An 18322-nucleotide genomic window follows, 5' to 3' on the forward strand; every position below is an offset into this window, starting at 1 on the left:
CCCCAAATTATACATGCCTCATTCGAAAAACTGAACCCCAGCAATGAATATGTTGAATATGTTGTTCTTGTATGAGGTAGGGTCTGAAATGTTCAGGCACATTACAAGCTGCTGCTTATTATTTAGGGCTGTTATATATACACACACACTATATGTATCTCCCTTTTTATTTGAAATCTGTGTCAGTATGGTTATCAATTCTTGATGAATAGATGATTCATTCCCTGTGAGTGAATATGCCTTGCTGATGAATAGGTGATTGTAATGACTGAGTGGTTATAAAATTCTTACAATCTGTTCTGCTCAGATTTGAACATGGTTATATTTAACTTCAATAGTAAAGAACACCGTAGTAATATAGGTTATGTATAAAATGAAAAGATTGAACTAACTGACCTCTACAGTTATTCCTGGCTTTAAATTCCATTATAAAGTTACATGAATATTACTATTTATTAGTTAAATCACAGTACTGCTTCTCCGGGCACGTGTGCCTTTACTGAAGTTATACCATTTTAAGCAAATACACACACTCTGCCGAATATTCGGGCATATTAGAAAGAAGCACTGTTTTTATTTAGGAAGAAGATTAAAACTGATCTACAGAGTGGCTTCACTGCCTTAAGTGTTCAGTATAATCTATTAAACCGATTTCTTTTTTCTCATTAATGTCCAGTGCAGCATCAGTTTGTGAGAGTCAGGCTTTGCATCTACTTGTTTAATTTGTTTAATTTTAATGCTTATTCCTTAAATGAAAGAGCCTTGGCTATGTTAATTATCCAAAGAAAGACATTTTTTTAAATTGTATCCCAATTAGCAATTGATTCTTAGATAAAATAAAATTAAAGTTATATATATGTGAAAGATTTGAGAACTGCAAATCAAATGCAAATATAGGCTCCATTTGTATGCAAATGTAGCATAGTACTATGATCAATAATGGTATCAATAAAATTTCTTACTTTTTACATTGATGGCAGTTGAATTTAAACTATAGATTTTCAGTCTATTTAAGATTACACAATTTTCTAAATGCTATATAATTTTATGTTATTCTTTTTTAACCAATTGCTGAGTAGTTGGATACAAATAAGTTATACATTTTTCACTATGAAATGGGAAAAAATTAAGCAAAATCTTCCATTGTATCAAAATACCTTTTATGAGTCTATTTTCTAAATGTCAATTCTGTCAATGGATGCATTGATTCCCTATAATTTTTATATTTCCTATATATGTAATATATATCTATATATACACATATGCATTTATATAAGTATATATTGAAATATTCCTTTCAAATACCCGTGGTACTATAAAAATATCTATATTGACTCCTCTATTTAAATACATGTTGGGAGGATGATTATAAAATATACTTTTTTTCCTCTCTCCTAGCTCTTTGAGGCAGGTCTTCTACTAGTTAAATAAATTTGCTGGAGACTATTAAAAAAATAAAATAAAAAAGGAGCCTATGATATAGCTACCAATGGGCAGGATATAAAGCATATTTATCACCCCCCTCTTGCATTTTGCATCAATTTTCACAATTAGTGTACACACTTAAATAATTACATTTACAACACACAGGAGCATTTATGACCACACCATCAACATCACTGGTTAAAATAAGAATTCTAAAGAATCCAAACAGCCTGATAGCCTTCTAAAATGGCAACACTGAATTTACATACATTTTTTAAACATCAAGTGTGAGCATGAAGAAAACGGGAACACACAATTTAAACAGCAATTGATCCATATGCTAACATTCACACTATCCTAATCTTCTTCCCCGGTGACTCTTAAGCCTCAACTGCCTTCAGTTATCTGTGCTTTTGTGACTGTAAATCAATCCTTTGTTTTTTTTTTAAAAAAAAAACTAAGTATGTTATTTATATACACTGTTGCCATATTCTGTATTTACTTGGTGTTTGCTCCTTGGAATGAAACTTCCTTAGTGTTATCTTCATTCTTGAAAGTAATATATAAAATTTTAAACTTGAAAATAAATCTCAAATCATCAGAACCCCGATTTCCTGAATCAATGCTGAAAGGCAATGTGGTTCATATTTTTCTCAAAATGCACTATCACACCCTAAAAATAGCCCAATCTGTCAGAAGTATTCATATTTTTCTTACTAGACACGAATTATTAACAAAAATTAGTCATCAGAAGGAATTTCAAAGACTACCATTTGGTTTATTGAATACACCTTAACTGGCTCATGCCCCATTGCAGAGTAATGACAAATTTCCTTCAGGTAAAAGAACCCTTGAGTTTAGATGAAACAGTGACCGAGTTAACGGCACAGAGTTAAAATTAACTCAGAAAGACTTGAAAGTAGCAGTGTGAAGGAGTCCGCCTAGGCAGTACGAACCATGCCCAAACACCTCACAGCCTGCCATCAGGCACAACAGAAACAAACTCGCACAGGAATGTGCCGGGGAAAGGATTTGTCTGACAAGAGAAAGACTTCTATGTCAGGAGCCAAATACCACTAACTTCCCAAGGCTTAAGCCTACAAAATGCCAAATGATTACTGTGCATATGTGGAAACTTTTTTTCTAAGGAAACAAAAGTATTTTAATGAATCATTGGATATTTGGAAACAACTTTTTTTTTTAAAATTTCTACTGGCTATCTTCTCTAAATGCAATGATTCTTTCACCCTGAGAGACATGGTTAGAGCCTGTAAGAAAGGACCACTAGCCCATAGTCAATGTTTCAAAACTATAAAGCCCATAAAGCAGTGTGCTGCTCTTTGATCCTATTTTTCTGAATTTACTTGAATAACAGATTTTTTTTTTTTTTTTGCGATACACGGGCCTCTCACTGTTGTGGCCTCTCCCATTGCGGAGCACAGGCTCCGGACGCGCAGGCTCAGCGGCCATGGCTCACGGGCCCAGCTGCTCCGCGGCATGTGGGATCTTCCCAGACCGGGGCACGAATCTGTGTCCCCTGCATCGGCAGGCGGACTCTCAACTACTGCGCCACCAGGGAAGCCCGAATAACAGATTTTTAAATCTATCCGAGAGAGACTTGGAGTTTGGGTCCTTGGCCTATTTGGAGGAGGAGGAATCAGGTTGCGGGAAGGTGGGTCTGGATAAGGAAGATAGTTCACAGACCTTCGATATATTTTATTTCACTAACTGTCACACATACTCAAATATTTTGTCCACATAATTATTCTCAATGTATATAAGCAAAAACCGATTTACTTGGCCAGATCATCTAACTAGTAAATGGCAAGGATAGGATTAGAACCTATTTCTGTCTGACAACAAAGCATCTGCCAAGAAAACAGACTAAAGAAAATGAGTCTCTATATAATATTTAGTTTAACTGTATAAACAAATAGAAGCCCACAGTCAGCGTGGCATCATATGCTAACTGAAGAAAGTCTAAAGTTATTTATAACACTTAAAAACTAGGGATGTAAACATATCAAAGATATGGCTATTAAATAATACAGTGCTTTTCAAAATATATGTATATCTAGATGAACCTGCCCTTCTATATCTAGAAATGTGTTGTCCCCTTGGCAAGTCAGATACAAAATACAATTTTTCTGGAAATCCTATTTTGGAAATGTGAGTGGAGCCAATTTACTAGACACACTCAGACCTCGAGATTCTGTGTTTGCTTTGCTTTTTTGTTTGTTTGTTTTTTATTTTTCTTAACAGTAGTTGTAGCAAACCAAAAATAATATTAGCTATTTTTGAGCACACCTGCCACTCAGTGATTCTGGTCATTATCAAAAAAAATCAAACCCATCCCCTCAAAGGATGAATTTTTTCCAGTTTTGAGGATGTTAAAAAAAAATGCGCCACAGGCTGAGAATTTCAAAATTTGCATTCCCAAAATGTTTTAAGCAATGATCACATCATGAGGGTATGTGTTCTCTCTCAAACTGACTGCTTTGAATGAAACAACAGTTTCTGATGTATAAATTTCTGGTATGTTTACATAATCCTATTGTGAGATTTAGGGTATGATTTCACTTTTTAAAATTTATCTGTTAGTCATCGAATTGCCAGTTAATTCTTATTTTGTATCAGTCATTGTGCAAAGGCTCGGAGCCACAAAAATGAAAGTCACAGCAGTTGAGAGAGGGTTGTAAGGGAAATGGTAAAGAAAGAGAACCTCCAGGTTTATCTACATGGCTAGTTGTCTAATTTCTCCAAGTATCTAGTATTCAAAATTTTTAAAATGAGAAAAGTAAGAGGGTAACACTAGGTGAATTACTAATTGCTTTTGTTGCTTCTAAAGAAGCTCAGATGAAAAGGGAACACAGTAGAAAGAGAACTGGAATGGTTAAGGGGATTTGACCAAAACTAGTCCATGAATCTGGGTAAGGCACCGAAACCTTTGGCCCTCAGCTTCCTCTTCTGAAGATGAGGAATTTTGACTTCATTATCTCAGAGGTCTCGTCCAACTCTGTAGGCTAATAAGCAACATGCTGGAGCTCTAGACAAACTCACACTTAATTTTGTTTCTTACGTTGGCTGCCTTTTCTGATTTTGCAGGACACTGGTCAAAAAAACCCTACAGATCATTGAAGACTAATTCATTTTCAGACATAGGTCATCTAGCCCAATTCCTAGGAATTAGTTTGGGTACTTCCTTTAACTGTCTTCACAGTAACCAGAAAGGAGGCATCCTTCAAATATCCCCACCCCATCCCCCAAGGACAAGTGTTTTCGCACACTAAAACAACATAGTTTTAAGAGGAAAGGACACCTGTTCGGTTTAGGCCCTTCTTCCTTTCTTTTCTTTCCTTTTTTTTTTTTTTTTTTTCTCTACTGAAGTATGAGACAAGTGAAAAATAGTTCAGTTATCCCAGTTCAGACCATACTTGTAAATTACTGAAATAAATCTGGTATCCACGGAAATATCTATAAATATGGCATTCATGACTTGCTTCTAGCAACAGACGTTTGGGTCTAATGGTTCAAGTCACTATTAGGGTCTCCCTAAATGAATAGTTAAAGCAGAAAACCAGCTGCTGAAAGACGTGCTTTTTAAAAGAGTCAGTGCAAAGTTTTGACCAAAATTATTTCCTCCACTATCTCTGCCAGAGTCTGAAATTCAAGTATTGGAGAGTTTTTGTTTCTTGAATGAAAATGTTTTTCTAGAGACAATACCTTAAATTGTTATGTATTACTAGATGTATCAGTTTTGAGATTTCTTTTTAAAGCCAGTTGGAAATAGGGCCGATGGGAATGGGATTCAAGTTAAGTGGCTGGGTTTTAGAATGGTAGTCACTTAACTCTCGAGTTCGCTTTAGAATCTGCATTAGGCATCTTGCGCATAATATTTTTAGTCTTATGGACAATCCCCTTTGCACAGAAAAACACAAGACAGAAATGTACATACTGCCCAACCGGGTCAACACAGCATCTCTTCTGTAGTTGTCCAAGGAAGCACCGTGCAGGTTCGTTCTACCCACTGATCCCCCTTATTTCTGCTGTTATGAGTCATGTCCCCGTCATCTCCAACTCTGTGAGGTGTGAGACTTTACCAAGCACTAAGTGAAGTAGGACTTCTTTGCGTTGAATGAAAATATCCTTCACTTAAATTTCCACAGAATGCTTCCTTGTCCTGGCATTTGGTTTTTCTGGTGAATGTAGCCTCACTGCACATGATTTTATGGATTTCAAGCCTGCCCTTACTATCCGTATTGTAATCTCCATTCTGGTTGACTGCCAGAGACAACAGTTCAGCTTAGTTATTTCAAAGTTTAATTTTCCTTCTAGCTTTGAATTTTCTGGCTGGAAAGTTATTGGGAGCATAAAGCTCTGGGGCACTTGAAGCTTCTAAGTCTCTACAGTCAAGTTACTTTGTGTAGTTTGGAATCAGAGGGGCTGTTCTCTCTCAAAGAAGTCCTGTATGAATTCTTATAAATCTACTTAAGTCCTTGCTTACAGTTGCAAGAAAATTGTATCCTCCAACTTAAATAAGTGGACTGTGTATTGAAACTATTTAGAATGTAATTGTATGCTTTCCTCTTAATAAATCTAAACTTATGTTGGAACAGCAATGATATATGAGGCACTTAAAGCTGACTGTTAATACCACTTCCTGCATATTATTTTCAAAGAAATACATGTTCATTTGCTAAGTGGATATTCTGCTTCATCAGCAAAGGACGCAACACGGATAACAAAAGTCATTAGCATAATACAAATGCTTGCAAAACAACTTTGGAATGCCTAAACTAAAAACGTACACTACCAAGGACTTGGAAAGAATTTCAAGCTCCAAGGCCAAAGAATCTACTGCATATTAATCTTCTTTATCAAAAAGTTGATTTGGAGCACTAAAGACAGAAATAAGCTTATTGTGCAATAGCAAAAAAAAAAAAATCTTGGGAGACGGCTTGGTATGGTGGAAAGATGCTCTGCTGGGGAGCAGGGGATCCGGTGGTCCTAACTTTGTCACCAATTAGCTTTGAAATCTTTAGCCAGGCATTTCAGCCCTATAAACATGCATTTCCCCATCTGTAAAAGGAGGGGTTGAAGTATGTTTTCCCAGGGTTTTTTCCTAACAAACAGAATCTCAGATTTTATGACCTAACCAAGGTGGCAGAGTCCAGAGAAAGAGTTTGAAAAACTCCTTACAAAGTTAGAACTGGAGTTCTGCCTCCCAAGACTTTTAATTCTCTAAAGTGAAAGCATGCATGCATATTCACCCAGCTGTCACCCTTGAAGAGAGCAGCGTCAATATGCTCTAACTTATATGAAGCCCAAAGTGCGATCGTTAAAAACTCCTATGCACAATTAGAGAATGGGCGATTGTTCTCCTCTGCTTTCACCACCTCACCTATGAACTCACCCAGCTCTGAAAGCTTTGCTTTAAGTATCTCCCTAATGTTAACATTATGAAAATATGGGGGGAGGGAGATTTTAGATGACAGATTGTCTGCATTTAAGATGAGGAATCTATGGGGTATGAAGGGAATTTATGATTGTTTCCCTCAATTTTTCCTGACACATATTTTGAAATTTTTTTCTCTTTTTTCCTACTGTCACTGCTGAGATAAAAACGCATTCCTTTCTGTACACATTCTGCAGTGTCATCATGCCTTTGGAGCACGTGCTGAGCGACTAAGTCGAGAGTTCTCCTGAGGAGTTGGTAGGGATGGATGCATTCAAGCAGTGAAGAGATGGTGGGCACAGGGACCAGAGACCTTAGCATCCCTTAGCAAATCCTGGCTCTATAAAGCACACTGTTAGATTTATGCACAGCCACGCAATTTCTAGGAATTAACATCAGGGACTATAAAACTGGCTCTTTAGGCATATTTACATTTTACTTTGATTCACTTAGCCTACTGTATGCTTAAGTAACACACTGCAATGCAGCCTGATGTATACGCAGTTCACTGTTTTTAAGGTACTAACCTATTACCCACCTATGATTTATAATATGTTCAATTAAAAAATGAAATAAAATTCCAAGTGCCTTTTACACTTGTAATTACACAAAATTACATTGTACTTTTAGGTGGAAAGCTGCAAATACATGTGCCTGGAGCATTAGGTTCTACTATTTAAAAAAGAACTTCTGCTATATAATCATGCATTAAGAGGAAAATATACCTATGTTTAAAATCTATCATAATAAACCACTATGAGATAATAATTTACAAGGACTATAGAGCTATATGGACTTGAGGAAAAAATCAGTTCAAAGATACACTACAATAATTGAAAATACAGAAGTGATACAAAACTTTAATGCTCTCTTTCCTAACATTTTCTAAATGACCATTAAACTTTGTAACTCTATCACTTTTTCTGCTTCCTGTCCTCAACAAGTCAATTTTTCAAATACAGTAGGACTCGTAGCCCTTGTTTTTGTCTCCCAGGCAAGATGCTATTAGGGGTCACTTCCCACGTACGGAGAAAACAATCTTCATGGATAATAATGATAAAACCTTATGGAATGCAAAAACAACCAAAATATGTATTCTCAGATGACTACGTTGGGGCCAAGTCAATATTAGTCCCACTTCACCCACGCACCACATAGTCTAAAAATGCTGTCAGCCTGATAAGAATTTCCTGATTTACTCTGTTTTCCAACAGAAAATATAGGTCATCAAAATAAACCCCTGACAGTAAAAGAACAGTAGTTACACTACTGTCTTTTTATTTTGCTAGCCAGTTATATAGTCAAATAGTTGCTTTACCTGACAAAAAAGTAATCTCGAACAAGCCAGTGGAGTAAAAGTAACATGAAAATTTCAAGCACACTTCTCAACTAAGTTCCTAAGTTCAATTCAGCCTAACATCTACTTAAACAATATCTACAGAGGCTCAAAGGATAGCAGAAATTGATCACTATTTACTAATATGTGCCACTCATCGAGGTGGACAATTCAGGTGAAAAAGAAAGCTCATTTTTTGGTTTGTTGACGTTCTTAGCAAAAGAATGTGATTTGGGAACTGAGTTTCGGGGCAACTGCAAAAGTTAGGTAAGGTATTGGAGTTATTTTTTATTGAAAGCTAAATTTCATGATTAGTTATTTATAATTTTTCTGATACTGAATTTTATTTTCTAGCTCAAAAAAGTATTCCAATTCTAACCCCCACTAGAGATTCGTATTTTAATGGAACTATTTTCACAACTCTGGAAAATAAAACCTTATTCACAACTATTCTGCTAAAGTTATTTTTGAAGGGGAAAAATACCTTTCTGAATGTTTAGTAAAGTTTGAGGCTGTTGCTCGTCCACATTCCAATTGATAATTTAAGGCCTCTACAGTCTCTGAGATGGAAGAAAGTAAAGAAGAAAAGGGTGGTTCATCTGGGACACAGTGTTCATAAAACACAGAAAATGGATATCCAGCGTCTCTTTGCATCACTTGCCTGACTTGGACTTAAATGGTTTCCTCCATTACTTCTATCTTTTATATTAAAGCCAAAGAAAAAGAGCATAACCAAAATGTTTTAACCTGTCACCCTTGATCACAAATTACAAAATGTTTTCCCATTCACCTCCCTAAAAGTAATCTTGCTTTGAAATGCTGAAGATGATGAAGAAAAAAAAAGAAGATAGCTAGAAAGTGGGGCTCCTTCCTCTTTTGCCCAAGTTGTCCTGGTTAAGCTCATACTATTCAGCAGATAAATCTAGAGTATGTACTCTTCCAGAATCAGCTGAATTTCAGTCCCTAAATTCTAAACCGAAGTTATAATTTCTTTCCAAAGAGTAGCACAATAAATATAGTAAAGAGACAGGGGTAGAGGAAATAAATTAAATGGCCAGATTAATTAAAGAGCCAAACCCTGAAGACCACAATAAAATATATGTTTTTTAAGAAACTAAAAAAAAAAAAAGTCAATCAATAAATTCTGTGAATGTTAGTTTCAGAACCATATCTAGATCCCTGATAGGTGTCTCTACCTCAGAGTATGTATATTTTTTTTAAGTCTCACCAAATCAACCCACCCTAATTCCCAGAGTCTCAGGACCCTATTTTGGTACAGACCCTGGCCACATGCTCATATATGTGTTTTATGTAGTGCTAACTAAGCCTAGACACACTGCGGGCGAACAGGGAGGAACATCCAGGGGTACCTAGTGCTTAATTCCCCCAGAACCCTACTCTCCGTTCTAAAGGAACTTTATCATCTCCCTAGTTCCTGAATCCTTTTTATCCAACAGCATTCAGTCACTCTGGGCATGGTGGAGACCCAGTATCCAGTGACCCAAGGTTACCTCTTAGCTGGGAAAGGAAAGGGTTCTTCTGTCCAACAGACCAAACCATAACATCTCTGTGCTTTGATGCAATTAAAAATGAATGATGAATTTGGGGAACAATCCCTGTCACCTAAGCATGGAAGATGACAGACTTTGCAGAGAACTTCTAGTAACATTTGACAGATATTACACTAGACCCATGTTCCACCACAAAGTTCCAGAAAAGTCATTCCATGGGCTCACTGTCCAGGTAGCCTCCCCTATGTCAGTGACACATTTCATCCTCTTAATCAAGAAAAACCCTGAAACACTCCACCGTTTCAAAGGAAACAAAATATTTGGTTTAAAGGAACTTTACTCACATACTCCTAAGACAGATGCCCTTGGTGAGCTTCAGAGAACTGAGCCCTAAGAGCTAGGGTGGCTATGAGGAATAGCTTCTGAGCCGGTGACAAGAGCTCACTGAAGCCCCCAGCCAGGTAATGCCTCGCTTGGAATCCCCACCCGTCCACCTGGCAGCTCGTCCTTCCCGAAGCCTCGGCTCTTCTCTTCTGATGGCTTTCTGTTCAAGCGCGCTCCCGCAAGGCTCAGAGCATCCTCCGCGCCACCCGTCCCAGAGGGACGTCTTGGGAGCCCCAGACCGATACTCTCGCTGCCCCTCGCCCCCGCCCCCGGCAGGCTGCCCGGTCGGTGACTCACCTGCTGGCCAGGTTGGGGCGCCGGGTGGTAATAGGCTGTGGGGCAGGTTGCAGCTGCCACGGGGTTGGGCAGATACTGGGGCGCTCCATACGGCTGGGGGTGATACATCACCTCCGCACAACTCATGGCAGCCGGGGCAGCGGCGGCCCCGGAGCTGCGGCCGCTGCTCTACGCGCTCGCGCGACAGGCGCCGCCGCAGCTGCAGCCTCTGTCGCAGCCCCAGCTGCTACTGTGGCGAAGGCGGGTCCTCGGCGGCCGTGGGCTCCGCGCGGGGCGCGGGCTCGGGAGGGGTTGGCAATCGGCGGGAGCCCATGCGCGGGCACCCTCATCTTCAGCCCCTCCGGGTGTCCCCTGGCCGGCGCTTATATAGCGACTCGGGGACACATTGACCCGCCGCGCGGCGGGAGCATGGCAGTGCGGGGCTCGGGCGAGGGCAGCGGCGCCCACGGCAGCGCCAGCCGCAGCCGCAGCCCCGGCCGGGGTCGGGCAGACCTGGGGAACCGGGCTCTGGTTTGCATATACACAATGCACGCCCGGGGCTCGTCCTATCACCGGCGCTCCCGGCTGGGCGAGGACCGGGAGGCGGGGGCAGAGTGAGGGGGCCCGCAGGGGAGGAGGTGGGGCACCTCGCCTCTCCCGGCTCTGACGCGGAGCTCCGCGAAGTTCCTCCAACTCGCTCGGCGGCGGGCCGGTCGCCCAGCAGGGGGACCCCGGGGAGGGCCGGCCGCGGATTGGAGAGAAGTTGCAAGCTCTCTCCGCCCCCCGGCAGTGGGGTGGCGGTGGGAGGGAAGGAATGGTATGCGAGAGGTTCCACGCCCTGAAAGCTCCGCGGGTTCCCACCCCAACTCCTGTCACCTGGGCGCCGGGGCGAGGGCTTCCCAGCCCCAAGGAGCTTTTACACGGAACACCAAACTAGAGGCCAAGGCTAAAGGAAGGCCAAGTGCACTAGGAGGTAAAACAGAGCAGGCGCAAAATGAGCTGGAATTGGCGCCTACATTCAATAGAACCGTAAGTGAAAGTTAACTTCATTGCAAGCGCGCAAGTGCCAGGAATGCGACGCGGTTTTCCGTAAGCAATCTCCGCTTTATGTTAACACCTTGATGGTATGACCTGCTTGCGGGACGTCAACCTTTTCTGGCTTTTTCAGCCCGGTTTCCATAGAGCAACAGACAGTGACAGTCGATTAAACCCATCTAGCTTTAAAGATTTATTTGCACGTGGTTTACAATCCTCTCGGAAATGAAAAGTTTGTTCCTAGGAATATAATTGTATTTCAATATAATCAAGTAAAGTAGAAAAGATGTATACTTATTTTATGAATAAGCAAACTCTCTGACCAAGTGTATCTCTCCCCCTATATATGACACAGAACAATCTCTTTTGTTTTCACAGAGACTATCCTTTGAGGAGAAGTAAATCTAGATGTTAAACGTTTTGATGTTGTTAATGGACAGACTTGCGTCCCCCTAAAATTCACGTGTTGAAGCCAAACCCCCATTGAGACTGTATTGGGAGATAAAACCTATCAGGAGGTAATTAAGGTTACATGAGGTCATAAAAACGGGGCCCCAACCTAGGACTGGTGTCTTTATAAGAAGAGGAAGAGATGCCACAGATCTGTCTGCTTTGGCACAGAGGAAAAGCCTTGTGACACCCAGTGAAAAGCTTCAGTCTACAAGCCAGGAAGAGAGGACTCACCAGAAGTTAACTCTGAGGGTACTTTGATCTTGGATTTTTAGCCTCCAAAACTGTGACAAAATAATTTCTGTGTTTAAGCCACCCAGCCTGTGGTATTTTGTTATGGCAGCCCCAGCGGACTAATGCCGATGTACAGTACTAATATATTGTTTGTATTGTTAATCTTTATATGAATGTGTATGTGGCTATGTATAACTACACAGACACACAAATATATAAATGCATATACACTCACACATGCCCTCACTCTTACACTCAAAAATACAAACTATAGTAATTGGATAGGAACTCCTGGCTACTCACAGCAGCTCCTATTCACTCACTCATTCTTTCATCCACTGAAAATTTAAAAATATATTTATTAAGAGCTTTCACAGTTTAGACTTTGTCCTCTTTGTAATGGAGGAGTATTCCAATCAGTAAGAGACATACAAGTTTATTTAAAATGTTTTTTACTGCCTTTTCACAAGTTGACAACCACTGGTCATACTCATCTTGTGTGTTCCAGATTCATCTATTCTGTTTCTGTCTGTAGGGCTCCACATAGATATTCATTAGGAACCTCAGTCGTAATGGCACTAATATTTTCCCCATAGCCCCAACCTTATCCTCCACTTTTAATCCCCATTTCAGGCATTGAAACTCCCACCCTAGTTGCTGAGCTGGAAATCTGGGAATCATCCAACATCACAGTCCCCACATCTGGTCTTGGAGTCCATTTCATCCACACTTTTACCTTTCTACTGACTCCACTCATCTCTTTATCTCTGCTGCCATGATCCTTAGGTCACTCAGCATCTCTCACCCAGAATCCCGCAAGAGGCACTGACCTGATTTCCAGGCCCCAAGTTCAACCTTCTTCTGATCCATTTTTCACGATTTGTCCTCCTATTTTTTTCCAGCCCAGCCACTGCAAATCCAACAAAGTAATGATGCTTGACCCTCTTTTAAAAAAAATTTCCCAGCAGCTCCCCACAGTCCACAGTCCCAACTCTTTAGCATTCAAATTTTGGCCCCTACCTATGTCACCATCTCCTGCAACTCTCCATTCAGCCATTGGACTTGAGACCTCCCTTTCTAGGAAGAAGCGTAGTCACTTAACACCACTAACTTTATCTTCAGATAGTTTAATATATCTGTAACTGATTATTTTTTGTACAATTATGTGCTCAATATGTCTCCTCCACTAGACAATTGCTGAAACCGTTTATATCTTGTACATCTGACATTTAAAAGGTGTTCAGGCTGGGCCTCCCTGGTGGTGCAGTGGTTGAGAGTCCGCCTGCCGATGCAGAGGACACGGGTTCGTGCCCCGATCCCGGAGGATCCCACATGCCGCGGAGCAGCTGGGCCCGCGAGCCATGGCCGCGGGGCCTGTGTGTCCGGAGCCTGTGCTCCGCAACGGGAGAGGCCACAGCAGTGAGAGGCCCGCGTACAGCAAAAAAAAAAAAAAAAAAAAAAAAAAAAAAAAAAAAAAAAAAGGTGTTCAGGCTATATTTGTTGACTTAGAAAACAAAGGCAGAACTAGATCCGACATGTTCATACCCCAATTTCTGTGTCTTCCCTGTGTCCCATAGAGCCTCTATCTAGTATCCTGCAAATATTTACTGTATGACAAAGATGTAGTTCTCAGATCCTAGTAAGTCATGGACTCAAAAGTCTGGAGGTATTTGGCAAAATCTTTCTATAATGCAATATCTTTGTTTTGATACCTCCTTTAGTTTCCATATTGCAGCAATGGAAGAAAATGAGAAAATGAAGATAAATTCTGCCCAGACAGAATTAGAATCTAGAAGAAGCATAGACAGAACAGAAGGAGAAAATAACCCGTCAAAGGGTGGAGTCTTTGTTTGCTCATTAATAAAAAGTAGGATCATTCCTGTTAAGGAGAGCTAATTTGGAGTTCTGATAGGAGAACAGATGCACCTTACTTCCCCCTGGTAGATATTTAGGGTTTTAGAACAGAAAAGAATCACAACGATCACCTAGTCTAAAACATCTTCTTTCAAAGGTAAGCAAACCAGTGTTCAGATTAAAATCTCCTAGGGAAATGGAGGCAGAACTAAAACCAAAGTGTCCAGGTCTCTGGATTCTTAGTTCAGTTCTTTATCACCCACAGTAATATTTATAAACAAACACATATGTAAATCTACATGCATGCATGCATACATAATATGTGGGTGTGCATACATGTACCTATTCATGCATACTCATTTATGCATAAAAGAAGAGGTTTTAGATGAGATTATCCTTTGGCGAACCTTGAGTTGTGGAAAAGGAGTGAGGGGAAATGCAGGCCGATTATATTTGACAATAGTGAGTCACCCACACCAGAGAATGTGATCTAACCACTGGTGTACTCATTTTCATATCTGTCATGCAGAGGTGGGTGTCACAATTACTTGGAATAACTCAGTGATGGGATGGAACTTGATAATTTGCTCTTCTGAGCTCAAGTTCCTCAAAAATTACTCATTTACCTTCTTTTTCTTCTCTCAGTCTCCACCACTGATCTGGTTGAGTGATGTGGAACTCAAACCTACGCATCCAGTGTTTATCCTCCTACTCTTTTCTATCCCAGCCACCGTAGTTTTAATAGAATACTTAGATGACCTTACATGTTCCCAGCTCTTCTGAGTTAGGAGTTTACAGTCACTATATTTTTGGGCCCACCCACCAGCTTTCCCAGAATATTTCCAAATTTTCCAGCTGGAATTTAGTGGGGTGAACTCCCCAGGCCAGTTTTATTTGGAGGGGTAACTTGAAGTAGATTTTCCCAAAATTTCTTGGGGTAAGATAGGGCAAAGAGGGGGACAGCTTTTTGTTTTTGAGAGATGACAACCAGGCTTGTCTTTAACTTAGTGTCTTAGTGTAAGAGAACACATGGAATCTGCAGTGCCTGTGTTGGACATCTCAGCATGTGTATCCAAACTCTCTTCCCAGGCCACCAAACAGCTGATTCTTGGCCAGCACTCTGGCCAGCTGATAACGCAGCCTTCTCTAGGAATCACCGCTCTGAGCAAGTGGACTTGGTTCATCTGCTCAGAAAATTCCCAAGTCTTGAGTACATAAACATAGTTGTTCTAGGCAGAATAATGCCTATGAATATGTTTATCGTATAGCAAAAGAGAGTTAAAATTGCAGATGGAATTAAGGCTACTAATGAGTAGATTTTAAGATAGAAAAATTATCCCAGATTATCTGGGTGAGCCCAGCGTATGCAATTGCAAGGGTCCTTTTAAGAGGGGAGACAGGAAGCAGAAGAGTCAGTGTCATACTGATGAGAAGTGAAAACGACTCTCCAGCCATCACTGACTTGGAAGATGGAAAGGAACCACAAGCCAAGAAGCACAGGCAGCCTCTAGAAGCTAGAAAATGCACGGAGTGGGCTCGCCTAGAGCCTCCAGAAGGAATGCAGCCCGGCCAACAGCACCATTTTGGACTTCAGACCTCCAAAACTGTAAGATAATAAATTTGCATAGCTTTAAGTCATTGAGTTTGTGGTGATTTGTTATAGCAGCAATAGGAAACTAATCAACAATTTAGTGGGGGAGGGGGTGCTAGAAGGGAGAACTTGGGTGAGCATATCCCCCTTTGCCCTACAGATTCCTCGGAGGAGAGGCACAATAGGAGGAGAACCAGTGAGAGGTTCTCTGAAGCTCAGGGGCCAGGGAGGGACTCTGGCTGCCTGGATCTAAGAGTGGTTCTAATAATACTAATGGAATAGATGGAAAAACAGAAGGTCAAAACTCACATGCAAAGCAATAAAACCACTTTTTGCAGCTGTCATTTAGGATCACCTGCCTTCAATGGGCCCTCCTCAATGCCCAGCAACTTTACTGTGTTCCTCTGGCATGCTTACCCCCATCCTCTTGTGACTACCGTCTCCTGTCTTCTCCACCATTCTCAAATCCCGCAAAACCACTTCTTCACTTTCTACTTTTCTATTCACTCTTCCACCCGTATGCAATCAGATTTCTGCCTCATCACCCCACCAAAATGTAGTAAGGTCACCAGTAATGGTCATGTTAACAAGTTCAAAGTTTGTCTTTAACTTCATCCTAACTGATGCTTTGTAAATTCTGACACTGTGGATTAATCACTCCTTCAAATTGCCTCTTCTCTTGACATCCTATCATGACGTCCCTCTTTGCTAATCTGTCTACTTATACTTTGGCTACTCTTTCTCAGTTTCCTTTATCAAATCCCCCTCTACTTAAACTCTAAATGTAGAGATTCTTAGTCTTTTCCTGGGCCTTTTTCTCATCTTACTCTATCCTCTCATCCTAAGAGATCTCATCCATCTTCACATCACTTCTATATGCAAGTAACGTACAAAAATTAGCATACAGCCCAGAGTCCAAGACTTACAGATTGGAGATATATCTTATATGAGGTCCTAACGTTAATAAATAAAGCAAATGAAACCATGCATGGTCCAAATTATTATTGACAATTTCGTCAAAGCCCCACAATGAACTGGATCACATATACTGTGTCTCAGTAAGTGCGACACAGACAATTTAACCTCCAGCATTAAAAAGACTGCCTTTTCTTGGGTTGACAACCAGGTGAAAAATTGGTCCATGTTTTGGAGCCATATCTTTTTTTAAAATACACTAATCTTTGGGCTTCCCTGGTGGCGCAGTGGTTGAGAGTCCAACTGCCGACACAGGGTTCACAGGTTCGGGCCCCGGTCCGGAAGATCCCACATGCCGCAAAGCGGCTAGGCCCATGAGCCATGGCCACTGAGCCTGCGTGTCTGGAGCCTGTGCTCCGCAACGGGAGAGGCCACAACAGTGAGAGGCCCGTGTACCGCAAAAAAACAAAAACAAAAACAAAACAAAAAACCCCACTAATCTTCAAATACTAAAATCTTACTCAAATTGGCAAGATATATGCATAATGTAAGAGAGCCATGTGGGGATTTAGACTCAAGGAATAATAGATTCATGTCTCCCATCTTACTCTTAACTCTGGGCTAGTTCTACTAAGTTTTAACTCACTGGTGAAGGTAATGCTTCTTTATCATAAATTCTCTCTTCCCCTCTCTTTTTCTTTCTCTCTTTCTCTCTGTTTCTCTTCTCTCTCTGCCTCTGCCAGCTTACCTCCACAGCCTCCTATCCATTTTCTCCTGTCCACTCTGCAAATTTGTTCCAGCACATGTCATCCATCCACTTGCTTCAGTCCAATGAACCCTCTTCCTCAGTCTTTGCATGCACTATTTACTTGGAAAAGTAAACTTCTTCCCCTTACTTGGTCTACTTACTATCTTAGGGCTCAGATTAAACATGCTTCCTCAAAGACACTTTCAAATTTAAAGTACACCCCAATTCTGCCCCCACTACTCTCTCAGTAACATCCTGCTCACACCCCCTTCCTAGTATTTATCCTATTTTGAAATATAGGAAAATTCTTAACCTTTTTTTCCTGTCTCCTCGTTATGATCTATGAAGGGATAAAGTATATATGTTTTATTCATACTCATTACTATATCATACTTATTCAATGAAGTAATGATTTTATGCTTTATTAAAGGATAATTTCCTTTTGGATTCAACATGGTCACAGTTGTAGGGATAGGCTTTGTTTAAAGGTAGATATTCCGCCACCCAAAATGTAGGTTATAGACTTGTTAGGTGATTTAAAACATGTGTCTTATGAGAGGATGAAGAATAATGAAGGAGGGTTATATGGATCAGGGGTTTATGATTTTTCTGTTTTCATGCAAGATGATGATAAAGGGAACTCACATTTTATGAGCATCTGCAATGGACCAGGCATTTACACTGATTCCTTTTATCTCACTCATTTAATATTCATAATAATCCCATGAAGTAGTTGGTATTACCATTTTAGATATGAAAAAGCTAAGGGTCAGAGAAATTAAATATTTTAAAGATCACCTAGCTGGTGAGTGGCTGAGCCAGGATTTGACCCCAGGTCTGATTCCAAAACACTTGTATTTTTTTAAAAAGTACTGGGGTTTTCCCTGGTGGCGCAGTGGTTGGGAGTCCACCTGCCGATGCAGGGGACACGGGTTCGTGCCCCGGTCTACGAAGATCCCACATGCCACGGAGCGGCTGGGCCCATGAGCCATGGCTGCTGAGCCTGCGTGTCTGGAGCCTGTGCTCTGCAACGGGAGAGGCCACAACAGTGAGAGGCCCACATACCACAAAAATAAATAATTAATTAATTAATTAATTTTTTAAAAGT

General features: G+C 40.7%; 1 protein-coding gene across 5 annotated transcripts in view; it reads right to left on the reverse strand.

The window, feature by feature from the left end:
- The window catches only part of VGLL3 (vestigial like family member 3), a 49246-nt gene extending 38343 nt beyond the window's left edge, over positions 1–10903 (reverse strand). For 2 of the 5 annotated variants that reach the window (XM_060098627.1, XM_060098625.1), the window contains exon 1: positions 10409–10901. In XM_060098627.1, coding sequence (XP_059954610.1) covers positions 10409–10534 — 126 coding nt within the window. In that variant the 5' untranslated portion in view covers positions 10535–10901. Of the gene's footprint in view, positions 1–10071; positions 10309–10408 lie in introns of those variants that run through there. The other 3 variants (XM_060098624.1, XM_060098626.1, XM_060098623.1) reach the window with 3 other exon arrangements.
- Positions 10904–18322: the final 7419 nt, after the last annotated feature.

This window comes from Mesoplodon densirostris, chromosome 5 (genome assembly GCF_025265405.1).
Source record: "Mesoplodon densirostris isolate mMesDen1 chromosome 5, mMesDen1 primary haplotype, whole genome shotgun sequence".
Lineage (NCBI taxonomy): Eukaryota > Metazoa > Chordata > Mammalia > Artiodactyla > Ziphiidae > Mesoplodon > Mesoplodon densirostris.